The following is a 17,859-nucleotide window of genomic DNA, read 5'->3' on the forward strand; positions in this document are numbered from 1 at the left end:
AGTTGAAATGGCGAGATTTAGAAACAAATGTTTGATGTTCCCCAAAAAATATGCTAAAATCGGGAGAAATAATAGAATAATCGGGAGGCGAGGAAAACTGTAAAAAATCGGGAGTCTCCCGCCTAAATCGGGAAAGTTGGCAGGTATGCATGTGCAGCGGCTATTTCTCATTCTTTAAAATACAACATTTCGTGAGAAACAGCCTATCCAACGAAAACACATGTTTAAGCAGATCCTTCTCTACTTGCGGAAACTTGCTGCTTTTTGGTCCGCGGAATTCTTTGCGAGACTTGTTGGTCGCTTGAAGTGCACTTCTCTGTTACCGCAGTCGCGCACATTGCATTTGGACACTGAATACAAACAGCATTCTCCCTAGTATCTTTCTAAAGGGTGCACGCCCAGCAGTTTTTACTGATCACCTGGCTATCATAACCTAGATATGTGCTAGTTCTATAATATTTCAAGTTGCTTAACGTCACGCCAACACACATAGGTCTCACAGCGGTGATGGGATAGAAAAAAGCTAGAAGTTGGAAGGAAGCAACTGTGGCCTTAATTAAGCTACAGCTCCAGCATTTACCTGGTGTGAAAATGGAAACGCGGAAAAAATATCTTCAGGGCTGCCAACAGTGGGGTTTGAACCCAGTATCTCCTGAATGCAAGATCACAGCTGCTCGCTCCTACGGCTAATTCGCCCGGTTTACGTGGTATTAATACATATTTGAGTCACTGTGTGTTCCAAATTAAAATGTAAATACTGTAAAATGGTTTATTTAAATGAAAAAAAATCTTCATTATTGTGAACATAGTTGCACAAGTTACATCGGAGTTTAAATATTTAGCTTATCCCGTAGTGTCATGCTCGAGCGGTGTCTGGATTAGCACGGAATCGCATGCGAGCACTCGATTCCGAGGGACGTAACAAACCTGTCTGGCACTTCACAGCAACCAAATGATTATGAACGAGCAGTAGCACACTAGAAGTTGAAATATTCTGTTATGTCTTCTTCGTGATAACACCAAAATAGTTCAATTTTGCAGTTAATGTTTACCTGTCTAATATTATTGTTAATGCCCTGAGGCGAATAAATTGAAATTTTATCATATTATTTTTTTATGTGGTATTCCCCGCCCGGCTACTCATTCCTGCCACCCAGCTGAAGAAAATTTCTTGGGAGAATATTGCTCGTGGCCCGGTGCCCTATTCCCGCATGTTTCGGCGTAACTGATCACCACGAGTTTGTATCATGCAGTATTACTCGAATACTTGCTCAATGTGGATTAACAAACAATACCGTATAATCTCGAATACCACCCGCCACCGAATAAGATCTGCACCCTTATTTTGAAATAAACAAAATTTAAAATGAAATGAAATGTCGTATGGCTTTTAGTGCCGGGATATCCCGGGACGGGTTCGGCTCGCCAGGTGCAGGTCTTTCTATTTGACGCCCGTAGGCGACCTGTGCGTCGTGATGAGGATGAAATGATGATGAAGACAACACATACACCCAGCTCCCGTGCCAGTGGAATTAACCAATTAAGGTTAAAATCCCCGACCCGGCCGGGAATCGAACCCGGGCCCCTCTGAACCGAAGGCCAGTACGCTGACCGTTCAGCCAACGAGTCGGACACAAAATAAAAGTGAAGTCAGAATTATTTATAATCTTTACTAACACACATCAAATGATTAGAAAATACAAATTAAAGTAAACAAACATTTCCAGAACGATATCCAACGAGTTCATTCATCATCATCATCATCATCATCACATACCTGCCAACTTTCAAAACGAGAAATAAATCCTAAAGTGGAAAATACTTCACACACCCATGAGTCACAAAGTCTTGAGTCATAATGAAAAAGGACGGCAAAGGGGGAGATTAGAAACAATACTAATACAAGTCAAATATATGTTATGATCACCCCCGCCTCCGTGGTGGACCGGTTAGTGTTATTAGCTGCCGTCCTCGGAGGCCCGGGTTCGATTCCCGGTACTGCCAGGAATTTAAAATTGGCAGGAGGGCTGGTAGTGGTTGAAATGGTACATGCAGCTCACCTCCAATGGGGGTGTGCCTGAAAACAGCTGCATCACCTCAGGATGAGGACACGAGTTTACTTTACTTACTTACTCCTGAAATTAAATACCTACACAAGTTTACATCTTCATGGGTGCGCGTCTGTTTCCACTTAACACTGGGAACACTTTCCGTGATCGTATAACACAAGGAAATTAAGCAGAATATTCCTTCCTAAAAAATTGATAATATGGTTTCTTAGTTGAACTCATTACGAACACCACTAAAAATACTAAATCACTTACAAATTCGTCACAATTCCACGAGTTTCAGAACTACCGTCAATGTTAGTCACACCCACACACAGACAAACCCTTTCACAGCTGCTACAAAGCACGACACATTTACTAAAGTTGTTATATAAAAATTCACAGCCTGCTACTTTCCACGGATATCTTTTCTTCAAAATCACAGCTTGCTACTTGTTTGGGAACATCTCAGTGAATGAAGTAGTAGTTGAGGTCAAACAGGTGACAAAAGCACGGTGATAATCGATAATGTCATTATCGATACATTTACCGGTCGAATTTCAAACACTGCATCTCGTATTACCAGCTACTATCGAAAGTCAAACAAATCCGATTTGACCGCAGAAAGCGAAACCAAGCACTGATATTCAGAATCCGTACAATAGTGTTATTCATCCGTACAACCGTAAAACACACTCAACATCCGTACATTTTTAGGAAAAACCGGAATATTTGGCAGGTATGCCATCAGTACCAACTTCGGAACTTTCATCACCATCACCCTCCCACAAAATGTCATCGCTGCCATCCACAGCATTAGAAATGCTACATTTCCCGAAGCTCTTCCATATGAGGTCCCCAGGGATACGATTCCATGCCATCAAAATCCAATCGTGAATACACGACTCGTCAATATCGTATTTCCTACCGGCAGCATGATTTCCAATAATTTTGGCTTCCCGAACTACTTTCAGTTTCTCACTCGCAGTAAAAGTTCGCAAGCGCTTTGTGGAATTCATGTTGATACTCTGAGAATGTGCGTGAGACTGACGCCAAGCGCAGAAGTAGCGTATACTGAGAGCGGAGAGGGCATTATTGCCAAGCTGCGCCGGCGGTGTTGCCCGATTTACGCGCATTCGGAAAGATAAATTTCCCAAAATTTTAAATAAGACCCGCACCCAATTTTGGAAGCAATATTTTCGGAAAAAAAACCAGTGCTGGTGGTATTCAAGATTATAGGTAAATTTTTAGATCCACTTCCAAATCCTTCCCTATCATTATACTTCCCCCAAGCAACCCAAAGTATCTGTGGGACCACCTTGATGTGTCCTCTCCATCGATCCTCTGTTACACACACTTCAGCAGCAGTGGGATGCACTACAGGCAACATAGCTCCTGATAACTATGACAACCTACTGGCATATTACTGAGTCACTCTCAAACTGTTGAAGTGCTGTTACTCTGGATATTAGTTGGTGGTCAGTGTGACAACTGCATAACTGTAGAGCATTTTACCATTCATCTTACCTGGCAGAATGCATCATACTGCTTTTTTCGGCACCATGAATCCAATGGTAACATTTCCTGACCAAATCTTACTTGAATGTCTGGGGGGTTGCCATCCTGAAACACATCCAAATAACCTTTAATGAGCAGACAGACAAATGGAAATGCATGCAAGTGTCTTTAACTTTCTCACATTAGGATGGGACAATATAACTTAAAACTTTCTATATGACAATTATTCCATTTCATTGATTTTTCTTGCTGGCCATTTACAATTATGACTTATAGAGCAGACTGACAGATTGTCAATTATAAAAATGAGGATAGTGAGTTTGTTAAGGATGAGAATAAGGAAATACTTTCTAAAGGCCAGTACAAGTGTTGACGGAAAACATATTTCTCTGAATTCCTAGGGGAAAGGAAGGAATTGTGGAGAAGAAAGAAAGAAGAAAGATCAAAAAGAAAACAATATGAGATTATAATCACAAATTTGGAGAGTAAAACTACACTTGTGAAGATGAGACAAGGAAGGTAATATGAACAGATAAGGTGTCAGCAGAAATTATCTGAACCTGGAATCATATGGAGATGTTGACACATATGATCTTCAGAACAGTACAGAAGAAGAAATTTCAGATGATTGAAAAAAACGTGTGACAGTTCCTATATTACATGTAATTAATCTCATAATGGAAATGTATTGATATATTAAAATGATAAAATCCTTTTATTTACAACCACCTATTCAATACATTACAATACACTCATAGAATTATGGTATAATCATGAAGTGTCTTATATAATGGGACATGTTTCGTTCGGCATAGCGAAATCATCAGCCGTTAATGTACAAAGACTAGGTCAGGGCCCTGAGCTTAAAAATGATAAAATAGTATCTTCATATCAAAAAAGTAACCAAGTCGAAAGTGAATAATATAACTTTAGACTTAGATTGTAACAAAATATGTGCAAGATAAAAACGAGTATTTGTCGTGGAATGCATTAACGATGGCAATCTGTGAAATTAAAAACAATCATGGGGTTGATAAAGTATGACAATAGATATTGTGGACATTAAAATATACATCAATGCGTGAAGCGTGGATTAATTATTGTGAGGATGGAGTTCCTTCGAATTATGTAAAAACAAGACTTAAAATAGAGTTCACTGAATTATAGCGTGTCCAAGCTGAACCAGTCAAAAGGCACATAACAACGAAACAAACTAAGGTTGGTGTATAACATGAACTCCAATAGTTGCAAATTCCATACGAGAGACAATCTTGATGCCAGAAATAAAGTACAAGTTAAACTAGTCAATATTCAAGCACTAGCAATAAAACTAGTATGTAACATAGAGCACCAAATAATGGACTCTTATCTTGAATATAGGGAGAGTTCTAGCAATCCTTAGGTGAAGAGAGCAGCTTAGCACATGGGGGCGAAATGCTGGCAACCAGGAATGAATTAGCTGGAAAATTATTATGTTCAATAACGGACCATTTATATCGATATTATAAATTTACTCATTAGGGACAAGTATGTCAGGTTCCCTATGGAAATCAACATCTATCTCATCTGATGGCCAAACAGACATCCATTTTTGGTAATGAGACAAAGTCTCTCATAGTGCATTGGCACTGCTGGTGGCTCCACGCAGCCTACGCAGTGGCCTCCAGGGTTTGCACTAGCCACGCGTCTTGGTGGGTGAGCTAAGTGCCAACTGATGAGCCCAGCTTAGCACACGGGGGCGAAACGATAGCAACCAGGAATGAGTTAGCTGGAAAATTTATAATGTCCAATAACGGACTATTTATATTGGTATTATTAACACCATCATACTCGTACAGCCTATAACGCCAAATAGTGCCAGAAGATTGAGTGCATTATTGAAAACTGCAGCAACTGTGAAAGATTCACCTTAGGTAACACATCAAAATGAATAAAAGTGCAGAGAAGCTACATTTTGTAAAAACTTTGTCCCACTTACTCAGAAGCGAGCAGTGACCAACCACAGCAGTAAAAATACCTCATGCCATGGGAAATCTTCCAAGCATATTGCAAACTCTCAATTCTTGTCTGGAAGTCCAGTAACTAGTGCCCTGAGAGAAGTGCCAAAAACCTGTTCAGTGATACAGTCACAAAAATCTGTCAAAAATGAAGTAACCCTGCACAAAATGAAATTCATTTTAGAAAGTATGAAAATTTGATGAAACACGTTACATCAAACACAGTTGTTGGAATGCACTGTCTCCTTCCAACTGTTGTGGCCACTCTGCTTTATGACTCCTGTGGTTCCCCTTTTTAAAAAAACACAACACAACAGGCAAATGCAATGCGAAGATGATCCTTTAAGCAAGTTCACCACCAATTGCTTTTAAGCAGGTTTCAACACTGATTGCTTTTCCAGCACTTGTTCTAATACCGTAATGATGGGATTTTAACATGAAGACCCATAGGCATGACGTAGCCGTCCTTTCGTTTTTGTTATTTGGTCACCGGTATACGTTGTAAGCTTTTGTCAAGTCTTGCACCAATTGCCATTAAGCTTACTAAACTTTCTTTTTTTTTCAATTTGCTTTACGTCGCACCGACACAGATAGGTTTTATGGCGACGATAGGATAGGAAAGGCCTTGGAGAGGGGAGGAAGCGGCCGTGGTCTTAATTAAGGAACAGCCTGGTGTGAAAATGGGAAACCATGGAAAACCATCTTCATAGCTGCCGACAGTGGGGTTTGAACCCACTATCTCCCGGATGCAAGCTCACAGCTGTGTGCCCCTAAACGCAAGGTCAATTCGCCTGGTGCTAAACTTTTAAAGGTAATGTTATGTTGTACTTGAGAATATGGTTTTGAATATAAGTACTGATTCTCAAAAAATCTCGAATGCATTATATTCCATTCTGACAGTCATGAAAAATGCTTGATCAAGGGTTTAGTGTTGAAGGGACCGAAATTTCTGGATGGTTGATGTGGGTAATAGTTTGTTTGAGGAACAGATAATCATCGACTGTAACCCGATCCGAGCATATATAACTACGTCCTGCATAAAGTGAGGTTCAACTCAGTTTATGGATGTGTTTGCGATGACTAAACAGACCAATCTTGGCATAAATCGTATGCCCAAACAAATCACACACTAGATGCAGGAGGGCTGGGTTGTAATTGACTGAGCTTTTTTGCTTGTCGCTTGTCCTCTTGATGTCTGCGGTGTTCTCTTTAGAATAAGTTGAAAGCAGTGGATATAGTGTTCCGCCAGAGTGAACGGTCGACACCACATTCTTCCTATGCCCGTATATTTATACCAGTTGTCTTCATGATGTGTTTCAGCTGGTCCTCAAAATGCCTAAGAGGGGCTCCGTGAGGTCTACTACCGGAGCAAAGTTCATCATAAAGAATTTGGCGGGTAAGCCTGGTATCACTCGTGCGGTGAACACAGCCTAACCATCTCAGTCGATGAGTGATGATTGTTGCCTCAATGCCATTTAGCTGCGTTTTGTCGAGAACTGCAGTGTTGGTCACATAGTCTTCCCACTTGATATTCAAGATGTATCTCATTTTTTGTTGGTGGAAGTGCTCAAGATTTTTGATATCATGGCGATAAGAGTGTCCACGTTTCACAGGGACAGATAATACAGGATCTTAAAACATTATTTAATTATGATGCTCAAGGGACCATGTAATTTGAGCGAATTATCTTGGAAAATGTTTCCGGAAGGGATAATTGAGATTCCACCTTAAATCTTCTCATGGATGCTATCGCTGACGAAACTTTGCTATCAATTCTACTAACTGAAGCTTTTGAAATTCTAGCATTGTCTCCAAACATTACATGAAAAACTGTTAGTCGTGCATTTAAAAGCGACAAGCAAAAAAGCTCAGTCAATTACAACCCAACCCTCCTGCATCTATTCAGTGTGATTTGAATGTGCTTAAGGGCACAGATGACAACGCTCTGTACGAAAAGTGTAGCAAAGGTATAAGCGACGATGAATCTGAATCATTTGATGGCGATGACCGACTAAGCAAGTAAATGGCAGAAAATTTATTCCTTATGCTTTGTGTGCTTCATTAATACAGTATTTTCTCACGTAATTAACATACTATTTTTGACGAAAAATACAGGCAAAAACTTTGGGTGTGTAAATTATTCGAGGAATGCAGATATTAAAAAAATTATTTATATTCATTTACATTGAAAATATGCATCATATATAATATACATGCAATTGGTTCAACTCATTTGGGGTTAATCGTCATTAGTTGTAATATTCAGGCAAAGATTTTTCTGAAAAGTCAAATAGGGTACATAAGGTAATCTGGACACGTGGGTCTGAAGTGCCGACAATGGAAAATATTCTTCCCATTACAAGCTGACAATACAACCTGAAGTGAAATAAACATCTACTAAAAAAGTAGAATTCATATAAGTACATAATAATGGCATACCAGCAAGAAAAAGAAAACTGTCCAACACGAGAAGGGCCGGGATTCGAAAGAGGGACCGCTGCTATATTTCCCCACACATCGTTTGCATCCAATCTTGTATGAGTGATGTGTCCATTCACCCTTTTTCTCAGATTCGAACGTGGACCCCTCGCGAAATGCTACTTTCGGCATTGTTTTTCGTTTTAGAACAACATAAGCTGCAAGCTTTCTGCCATCACCTGTTAAAGCAAGCAGTGCAGTACATCGTCCTTTTTCGCTTCCAGTAGTGAGTACGATAACACTCAATGTACCTTTCCTATCAATTGTTCGACTTTGTGGCAAACGGAAACTGATTGGCGTCTGATCTGTGGTTCCTATTTGGGAGAGCAAATATTACTTCAATTTACGCTTCTCAATCACAAAGCGATGAAAATCAACTACACTTTGGTTGAAATCATTCGGCATTTTGTGGCATAATGATGTTGTTCATCGAAGAGAAAGTCCATTTCTCTTCATAAAATTAATCATCAAGCCCTGGCTAACCTTCAAATCCGAGACACTGATTCCATGCGCAGCAGCTATTTCTCATCCTTTAAAATACAGCATTTTGTGAGAAATGGCATATCCAACGTTGTGTAACGAAATCATATTTAAGCAGATCCTCCCCTTCTTTTGGAAACTTGCTGCAAGAAAATGCTTTGCGAGATTTGTTGGTCGCTTGAAATGCACTTCTCTGTTACCGCGGTAGCGCATGTTGCATTCGGACAATGAATACTTGCGGCCCACTGCCCTATTCTCGTATGCTTCGGTACCAGAACACTCGTGAAATACGTCTGTACCAAACTGGAATAGAGCATCACTAGTCACTTCTGTGCTGATTCTCTCACTGAACTAGTGCAGTGGTATTTCCTACCGGTTGATAACAGCACGTTGCCCGGTATTTGGAATGCCCGGTTTTGCAATAGGAAGGTTGCTACCTGAGTAGTTGACATCTTTATTTTGAAACGCACCCAGAACTACGTGATGGGATGCGTAAATTATGCAAGGGTATTAATGACGTGAGAAAATATGGTATATATAAGCTCAGCGGCCAAAGAAATTAGTCTCTCTAGTACGCACGCACAGATCGATCATTAAGCTTGTATGGATGGCGCAGCAAACAAGTCCCGTGCTCAACCGCACGTGCACTGCCTCTACGTGAGCATAAGGCAGTAGTGATCAGTGACATTGATGTTTCAAACGGACAGTGTACGTCAACATGCGTAGATGTAACGATGTGACAGTGGCGAGAAGGGGCAATCATGTTTGGCCGTGTCCATGGCCATATGGTGCGTGAAGTTGCTGAATTTGTTGGTGTTTTGCAGTGGACTGTTCAACGTGTCTAAAATTTACCCATTTGGAACAAATATTTCAGGTTCCCTAAGGGAATCAACATCTTTATCATACGATGTCAGAATTGTGGTCGAGAAATGATCCTAACTGAGAGGGACCGGAGACGCGTTTCACGGCTTGTGAATCAAAATCGCTTCCAAACCCCACAGGAATTGCTGCAGGCAGTGAATGAAGTTTCATCCCAACCTGTTAGTGAAAGAACTGCATGCAATGGGCATTTGAAGTCGGTCACGTCGCAAGAGGCCATTGCTCACACAGGCACATAATGCTGCGCATTTGTAATGGGTTAGAAATCATTGAATGCGGACAGTAGCTGACTGGTGGAATGTAATGTGGTCTGTCGAATCACATTTTTACTTGTATTCAAATTGTGCACGTCGTCTAGTGCACAGAAGACCAAATTAAGCATTTCATCCTGGATGTGTGCAGGGTCAAGTTCAAACTGGAGGTGGGTCTGGGATGTTTTGGGGGTGTTTTTCGTACCATGTATTGGGCCCGCTCACTGGGGTGACCACTAACATGAATCAGCATGTTTATTTAAACATTCTGGATGATCAGGTGTTGCCTTTCAGTTAACATCTGCATAATGAGTACGCTCTTGATACCCCGATTTTTCAAGATGACAACAGCAAAGTTCATCAGGCTGGACGCATGTGAGACTAGTTTTATGAACACTCCCCCATTCTATTACATCTCGATTGGCCTGCAAAATCACCTGACTTGAATCCCAGTGAAAATTTATGGGACATGTTGGAACAGTGAGCAAAACACCAACATCAACATCCCCGTAATTTGATGGAATTGCAGATCAAATCCTCAGTAGTGGCTTAACCTGGATGCTGCGTACCCACACAACCCTGTGGACTCACTTCCTAACTGAATCCAGGCAGTTATAAAATCCAGGAGGAGGAGTTACACGGTATTAAATGATACTTGTAATGATTTCTCCAGGGGTAACTAATTTTTTGCCTGGTGAGCTTATTTTTAAAAATTTTGTCTCTGATATCCCGAGAGTCTACTTACTATCGGTGTTGGCTTATAAGCAAACGTGATATTTCAATAGGTCATTGATTTATGGAGACTATGAATAGGTAATTATGATGAAGGATACTCTATCTGGGACCATAAGAGGCCTGGAACTCAAATTCACGGCTTGGTAAATTTGGAGGTCAATCATGTGAAAGGACTTTTCTAGTACTGTAGACCTTACCGAGATGCTGATTGTGGACATGCTGACTGAGAGATGATCTGTATATTCAAGGTGGCATGGCTGAAAGACAGGAACCATATGATGCAGTAACACTGCGAACTGTCGGGAGTGGAGGTACTGTTGGTGATTAGAACAACCTGGCTATCCACAACCGATTTGCTTTCCCCTCCTAAATCATAAAAGAGCCTACCACCAGGGTTATCTCATCTGACAGATTGGTGCCCAAATTTTCAGGGCCATGAATTTCAGTGTCAGGTTTCCAAAATCGGTATGTTTCATAGCCACCGCCAAGTCAGTGTGTCCACACAATTAATGCCATGTTGAAAAAAAGCTTTCAGTGATCTCATTCTCACATCAAATCAAGAATCCAAACCCAAAACCACATCGTTCATCATGAACCATGTCAAGACTCTCCTTCCAAACATTTCCTAGAAAATTAGTACCCAATTTTCAGGGTTCCTTAATACTACTCCATATTTTTCTTTACTTGAAGTGGTCCGTACTCTAGTAAATATAAAAATATTTTATGAAAGTGGCTTACCTCAATATAATGCAGAATGTCGCGGAAACTGGAACGTTGCTGCTTACGATCTTTCTTAGCACGATATTTGTGTGAATCAGTGGCCAGCTGTCGAAGTTTCTCTACCAGTTCCGTACTACTGTCTTCTTGGAAGTTATCATTGTGTTCTTTCCCCAGTTCATAAACCAGAGCAATAGTTTCCCCTGCTGCCATGCGTACATCCAAATGAGCAGAATCAAGCAGCTCTGCCAGATGGAATAACTGCCTAATATCAAAGAACATAATTACAACCACAGACATATAGAGACAATGGTGTCAAAGGAATTTGGGATACTATATCACTTTCTGACACTGTCAAACACAAATTTCACACACTAATTAACCCCAATAACAATAGTATTCAACTTAAACTATGAACAAATGAAAGAAATTATACACCGAGATAGAGTAGAAGTAATATTAGACCCAGCTGGAGCCTTGTAATTCATCATACACATCTCAGACATATTAACCGCTACATATATCTGTATTCAAGTATCAAATAATATTTTGAGTTTAGTTTTCTAGAGGTATTCAGTAAAACCTCATTAGTGCGTTCCTCATTAACACATTTTCCAGCTTAGCACATGGTAAATTTGAAGTCCCAATTATCATCATATTAAATCTATATAAAAATACCTCAATATTGCGTCGTAAAATTTTGCTATTACCACTCTTGTACGATCACATTTTTCCTAGCCCTAAAAGTGTTATTTGTCATCCCATGTGAAAGAAACGTGATTTCCAACTCGAGTAAGAGCCGTCACCACAGTTGTGAGATTATGGAAAAAGAGCAAGCCGTTAGCCGCAGGAATTTTAAGTTTTGCTTGCCCATTAGCAGCGAGATTGCTGAATAACATAGTGAGCCTATTTGTGATTGTATTCCACATTCCATTCAGAAGTTAGAAATGTATTTTGTGTTGAGTGGTACAGTGAAGTGTAACGAATATTTGTTGCGTGATATGGTAGCCTGCATCTGGATTATGAACATATAAACATATAAACAAATTTTCGCTATTACCGCTTAGCACGAGTATGATCACATTTTTGCTAGCCCCGAAAAAGTTATTTGTCATCCCTTGTGAATGAAACGTGATTTCCAACTCGGGTAAGAGCCGTCGCCACAGCTGTGTGATTACGGGAAAAGGCCTTGAATTCCTGAACTTCACAGGATAAGTTGCACTTTCGGGAAGCATGCTGTTGGCCTCAGGAATGTTCGGTTTTGCTTGCTGGTTAGCAGCAAGATTACTGAATAACACAGTCAGCTTAATTGTGCTTGTATTTCGCATTCCATTCAGAAGTTAGAAATTTATTTTATGTCGAATGGTACAACGTAGTGTAGCAAATATTTGTCGCGTAATACGGTAGCCTATATCTGGATTACAAATACAATTGTGTGAAATTGACTAACGTGGTGCATATTTGTCTTGTGATGGATAGGAAAAAGTCGTGAAATTCCTTACTAAGGAAGACAAAATTAAAATCTGTCAGAAAGTGTACTGGCATCTGCATCTTAAAGCGCGCACAGGTCACAAATGTTGGAACTTGCACTTTCGAATTTCAACTCTATCACTCGAGTTGGTTGAAGTTTATTAATAACAGTTTATTAACAAAAGTGCATTTGTAATGAACAAGGTGGAACCTACAAGATTTTTATTTCAATTGTGATCTCGGTTCAATACGGGTAAATAAGATGAAGTTCCTCACGTTTAATTATTAATAACTGCGGCCAAAGCAGTTCCTTCCAGTCACACATGGTCTAACCTCCAATTCATAGCCTACTAGTGTGATCAGAAAACAATGTTTAATAACCCAATGCTCCGAAATAAAAGGCTTCAATTAACATTACTTTTAGAAAGAGTGTGATCTGCAATAATATTTTGATATTTTTATTGGCTCACATGCACGTTTTCATATTTGTTGTTTGGCGTTTTTCACACCTTTCAGGGACATGAAGCATGTTTTGAGAAATGGAGAGAAGAAATTTCTGGAAAAATCTCATAATTAATTCCTTCAACATACAAGAGCAATATACACATTTTTACAACACTTGGGGTTTTTAAAACTTGCCTATTTTAGTATAAGAATATTAACACTGTTTCTTATCTCAAAAAATGACTAAATTAATATTCATGTGTACTTAACGTTATTTACATCATAAATGAATGCACTTAACACTGTTTACAACAGTAAATACAATGATTTGCAAAATGTTTTAGTCTTTGACACTGCCATAATCTTGATTACATTATTTCTGTCGACAATCACAGGAGTCCAAAATCCAAGTCATCGGCCCCTCATAATGGAACTTATCGCTAGAAAAGTAGAACCATGGTATTTGTCATGTTGCGGTACTAATCAAGAGTAGCGTAGACTCGCGGTATTCCACACATTATAGTACTACTCACAGGTAATGAAATTCACACATGTATTACGGACCTACTGTGTTTCGCACATTGCGGCGCCATTGACAGGCAACGCAAACCTATGGTGTTCATCACCTAAGCGTACTAACCACAGGGACTCTTACTATCCCATGGCGTTCCTCATATAGTGGGTACTAATCATAGGCAAGCCAGAACCATGGGTTCCGTCATCAAATGGTGTCGCTCATATAGTGCTACTAATCACAGGTACTGTAAAAGCCGTCGCGCTCTCGTTTGCTACTAATCACAAACCTATGTGTTACCTAACATAGTGGTACTACACGCAAGTAAAAGCGACCCAAGGTGCTCTGTGGTGGTACTAATCACAAGGAGTTTCATGGTTCTAATATAATCATCCCTGGGTCGCCCCTTACGACAGGCAGGGGATACCGTGGGTGTATTTTTCATCTGCGTCCCTGCCGGTTAGGATCCCCATATCCGCCAACTGTGACGCGCCACGTGGGAGTATCACCTCTTCCCCTGCTACGCCAGCGTAGTAGGTTCATGGCAGCTGTTGAGAATTTAGTCAGGAAGTTCAAGTCCAAGGCTATTGACGTGGCTCTTATACAAGAGCCAGTATAAGAGCCATGGGTACTTAAGGGCAGAGTAGCAGGACTGGCAGAATCTGGAGGTAAGCTAATGTATGATATTACATTGGATATGCCCAGAACATGTTTATTTGTGTGCAGGAAATTAAAATGCCTTCTGTTACAGGAACACTGTTCAAGGGATCTAGTGGCAGCCAAGATAAAACTTGGAAATTGGGAAGGTCCCAGAGAAATAACAATAGGCTCTGTGTACCTTCCATACGACTCAACGGATCCATCTCCACCGGAAGACGCGGAAGAATTAATTTGCAAAGAGGAAAGGTGAACACCTAGTACTTGGAGCAGATGCAAATGCACATCACACTGCATGGGGCAGTACTAACTGCAATGCAAGAGGTGAGTCCTTACTAGTTTATTATTAGAACAGAACTGATAATATTAAACCTAGGAAATCAACCTACATCATAAATAAGAATCATAGAGAGGTAATAGATATCACGTTAAGCACTATGCATATTGCAAACTTCATTAAGGATTGGAAGGTGCTGGAGGGGCCATCCGTGGCAGACCACCAGCATATCCAATTTGCGATAGATGGCAATGTGGTATTGAAATGTACAGAGATTCTAAAAGAACGAACTGGGATGGATACAGAGAAGTTCTAGGCAGACTGTTTAAAAGATCCAAACGAACGTAAGGGGACAGAGGGAATCGGATGAGGCAATGGAATAATTAGAAGAGGCTATTTTAGCCGCATACCATGACAACTGTCTACTTAGAGAAAAGAAAACTGCCAAAAAAGGTTAGATGGTGGAATAACTATCAATTAAGGATACAAATTTCATAATGTTCCATATTGAACTGTATCACAATTAAATTGAAACAAGAAATAAAGTGGTACAACCTATTCAATACAAGGAAAATAAGAAATGTAAATTTTAAATTCTTGTCTGATTAAAAGCGGTACAGGTTTCGAGCACTATTCTGGGTCATCATCAGCTGATTAAATAAAAGTATAAAACAATGCATAGGAAAACAATAAGTAAAGGATAAGTCTTTCACTAAAAGCAGTTCAAGAAGCACTGTAACACTATAGGGATTAGCACTGCGTCATGTAAGATCCTAAAATCCAGAAGAAGTCAAAGATAAGTTATTTAAGGGCACGTGTCTCTGAAGACCATTGTAAAATAGTGGAAAATCACTATATTTGCCATCATAATTTGGCCAGATACACTTGTTCTAGGTGGACAAAAATTATGTGCAGTGAATGAACATTGTAGATTGTTTTTATATTATTAGTTATTGGTTAATTTTAATAGTTAACTTTTTATGAGAGTTTATTTCTTGCATTGTTTTTTAAGTCTGCAAAATCACTCCAAGCTGTCGGATGGGTAAACTCAGAAACTACTCGTGTGATGTGAATAATATTTTTACATGTGCTACCCACAGCATGTAGCTACAAAGTAGACTACAATCATGATATTTGGTAAAATAGTTCTTTTGTGGGAAAATTTCTAAAGTTATTAATATTTTCATAAATTTTGTTGAATATTTTTTGGCCCATGCTTCATAAATACAGAGCTATGTTCATGATTGCAGTCTACTTTTCAAATAATTGCACACTGAAACTATGTGCCAAATTTCAGTGGTCTATCATTAACGGTCACTGAGATAGTAAAATAAATATTTTAAAAAATACAATTTTTCAGGAGAGCCAATTAAAGTAAAAATTTAAGTTTGTGACCAACCCATCTAGTTTCAATGCATTCCAGCTCCATATTCCTCATGATTGAGGACACACTCATCATCCTGCTGATTTTTCATATTCCTTCTCTTTGTTCTGGCTTCTTTCCAGCTTTCAAATACGGCCCTCTCAGCATCAATTACTCTATGGTGATCAATTGCAGCTAATGCTGAGGCCATATTTTCCCCTGGAGACATTCCTAATGACTCCAGTACCTTACATCTGGATGAAGCACCTGAATTGAAGCAGATTACTGCATCCAATACACCCATTTTTACAGCAGGAAGACCTACAAATCTGCATTTTGGCACACGTTCCCAAATGCAATGATGGAAACCCTCATTACGGTTCAGTGTTCGTCCATATAAACATTTTTCGAAGAGATTTTTGGCACTAAGATCTATATAAATAGGTTTTATGGCTTCAATAACAGCATAAGGTAATGAATGTTTATGAGAATAATCTTTACCCTCAGCCTTTGCTCTCTGGTACCCACGCCAGGAGTCTGTACCTCGAGGACATAACACGTGTTGTGGGTGGTCATCAGCTGATGCTTTGTGAAGTAAACTAGCCCACACAGATTTTCTCATAGCTTGCAAATTACCCTGGTTTCTCCTTATAGCTAAGCCATAGTACAGTTGTAATAAGCCCTGGAGGTGGTTTTCTGTGGTTTACCATTTTCACACCAGGCAAATGCTGGATCTTTACAAATAGAGAATGTCTTGCATGCTACAGGCTTCTGTTTAAAACCTAACACGTTGCAGCTGGCAGGTCGAAGAGAAATCAGTTCTTACGCACAGCAGCCAATCGATAAAATACTACTTACCACTTTCCGATATCTTTACTGGTAGAAAAGTTATGACACTTTCAAATATTTGACATTTAAAGGGGCTTGGCTAGTTAGTGCAAACATTTTTAAAAACAACATTTAGGACAAAATATGCTTGCTAACATATGTAAACTATATATATTCTGAAAGAGAGAACTCCAAAGAATAGTAATACACGAAAATAAAAAATTCAAATTTTTGAAAATTCATGTACACGTGCCCTTAAATGAAGCAAGATGCAAGTTCTTGAAGAGCACCATAACATACGTACAGTAATGTCTGGCACTGTGCTTCAAAATGTTTATGGGAATTGGTGAATAGTGAACAAGCCTGCAAATACTGCTAGGCGTGAAGTTATAATACAATTTAATAAATTTGAAGTTCTAAAATTATATAGAAGTCGAAGATAAGTCACAACATACTTAATGCATTTAGAAGCACAGTGCCGGATCTTCGAGGTCAACGCTAAAAAGAACTTTTAAAGAGACCCCATGAATAAAGGAAGAAGAGAGGAAGGAGGAACATCGTAATTCACCTTCCAGGAGTGACAGGGGAAGCCAGGAATTCAGATGATTACCGAAGTATGGAACCTATTTTTTCCAGTGTCGGTTCTCGAAGAAATAACCCACCATGCAAGTGTACGGCTGAGAAAAATTAGAGCAAAGTACAGGCGTGAATCAGATGTGATTGACACAAATCTAGAAGAAATTAAAGCCCTGGGGTAATGAAATTTTCCTACAAAAACATGTTAGATTTATGGGCAATTGATGCAACTGCGCCTGAAATATCTCATCTTGTCATGAGCTACAGATGGTTTTATTATTTTATTGCTTAGAGCCCTTCGCTTTGATTATGAAATCACAGGACAAAGGAGGAAAGGATTTGACAAGCTGGCACCCATAAGGAATGTATTTGTGCAGAGATGTTTGAATAACTACAGCATAGGAGAATATGTGACACTGGACGAAATGTTAGGAGCGTTTTTGAGGAAGGTGTTCTTTCCAGCAATACACGCCAAAAAAGCCGGCAAAATACGGTTTGAATATGTTTGCTGTAGTAGATGCCAGAATATTTTATACACACACATACCTGCCATGTATTCCAGTTTTTCCGTAAAATGTACGGATTTTGAGTGTGTTTTACAGTTGTATAGATGAACAACGTTATTGT

General features: G+C 39.5%; 1 protein-coding gene across 2 annotated transcripts in view; it reads right to left on the minus strand.

Moving 5' to 3' along the window:
* The window catches only part of Ifrd1 (Interferon-related developmental regulator 1), a 168,104-nt gene that overhangs the window by 72,996 nt on the left and 77,249 nt on the right, over positions 1-17,859 (minus strand). For both annotated transcript variants that reach the window (XM_067136610.2, XM_067136609.2), the window contains exons 6-7: positions 11,125-11,368; positions 3,576-3,671 (exon numbers count right to left, since the gene is read on the minus strand). In XM_067136610.2, the coding sequence (XP_066992711.1) occupies positions 3,576-3,671; positions 11,125-11,368 (340 nt within the window). The remainder of the gene's footprint in view (positions 1-3,575; positions 3,672-11,124; positions 11,369-17,859) is intronic.

The sequence above is a fragment of the Anabrus simplex genome, chromosome 1, assembly GCF_040414725.1.
Source record: "Anabrus simplex isolate iqAnaSimp1 chromosome 1, ASM4041472v1, whole genome shotgun sequence".
Classification (NCBI taxonomy): Eukaryota; Metazoa; Arthropoda; class Insecta; order Orthoptera; family Tettigoniidae; genus Anabrus; species Anabrus simplex.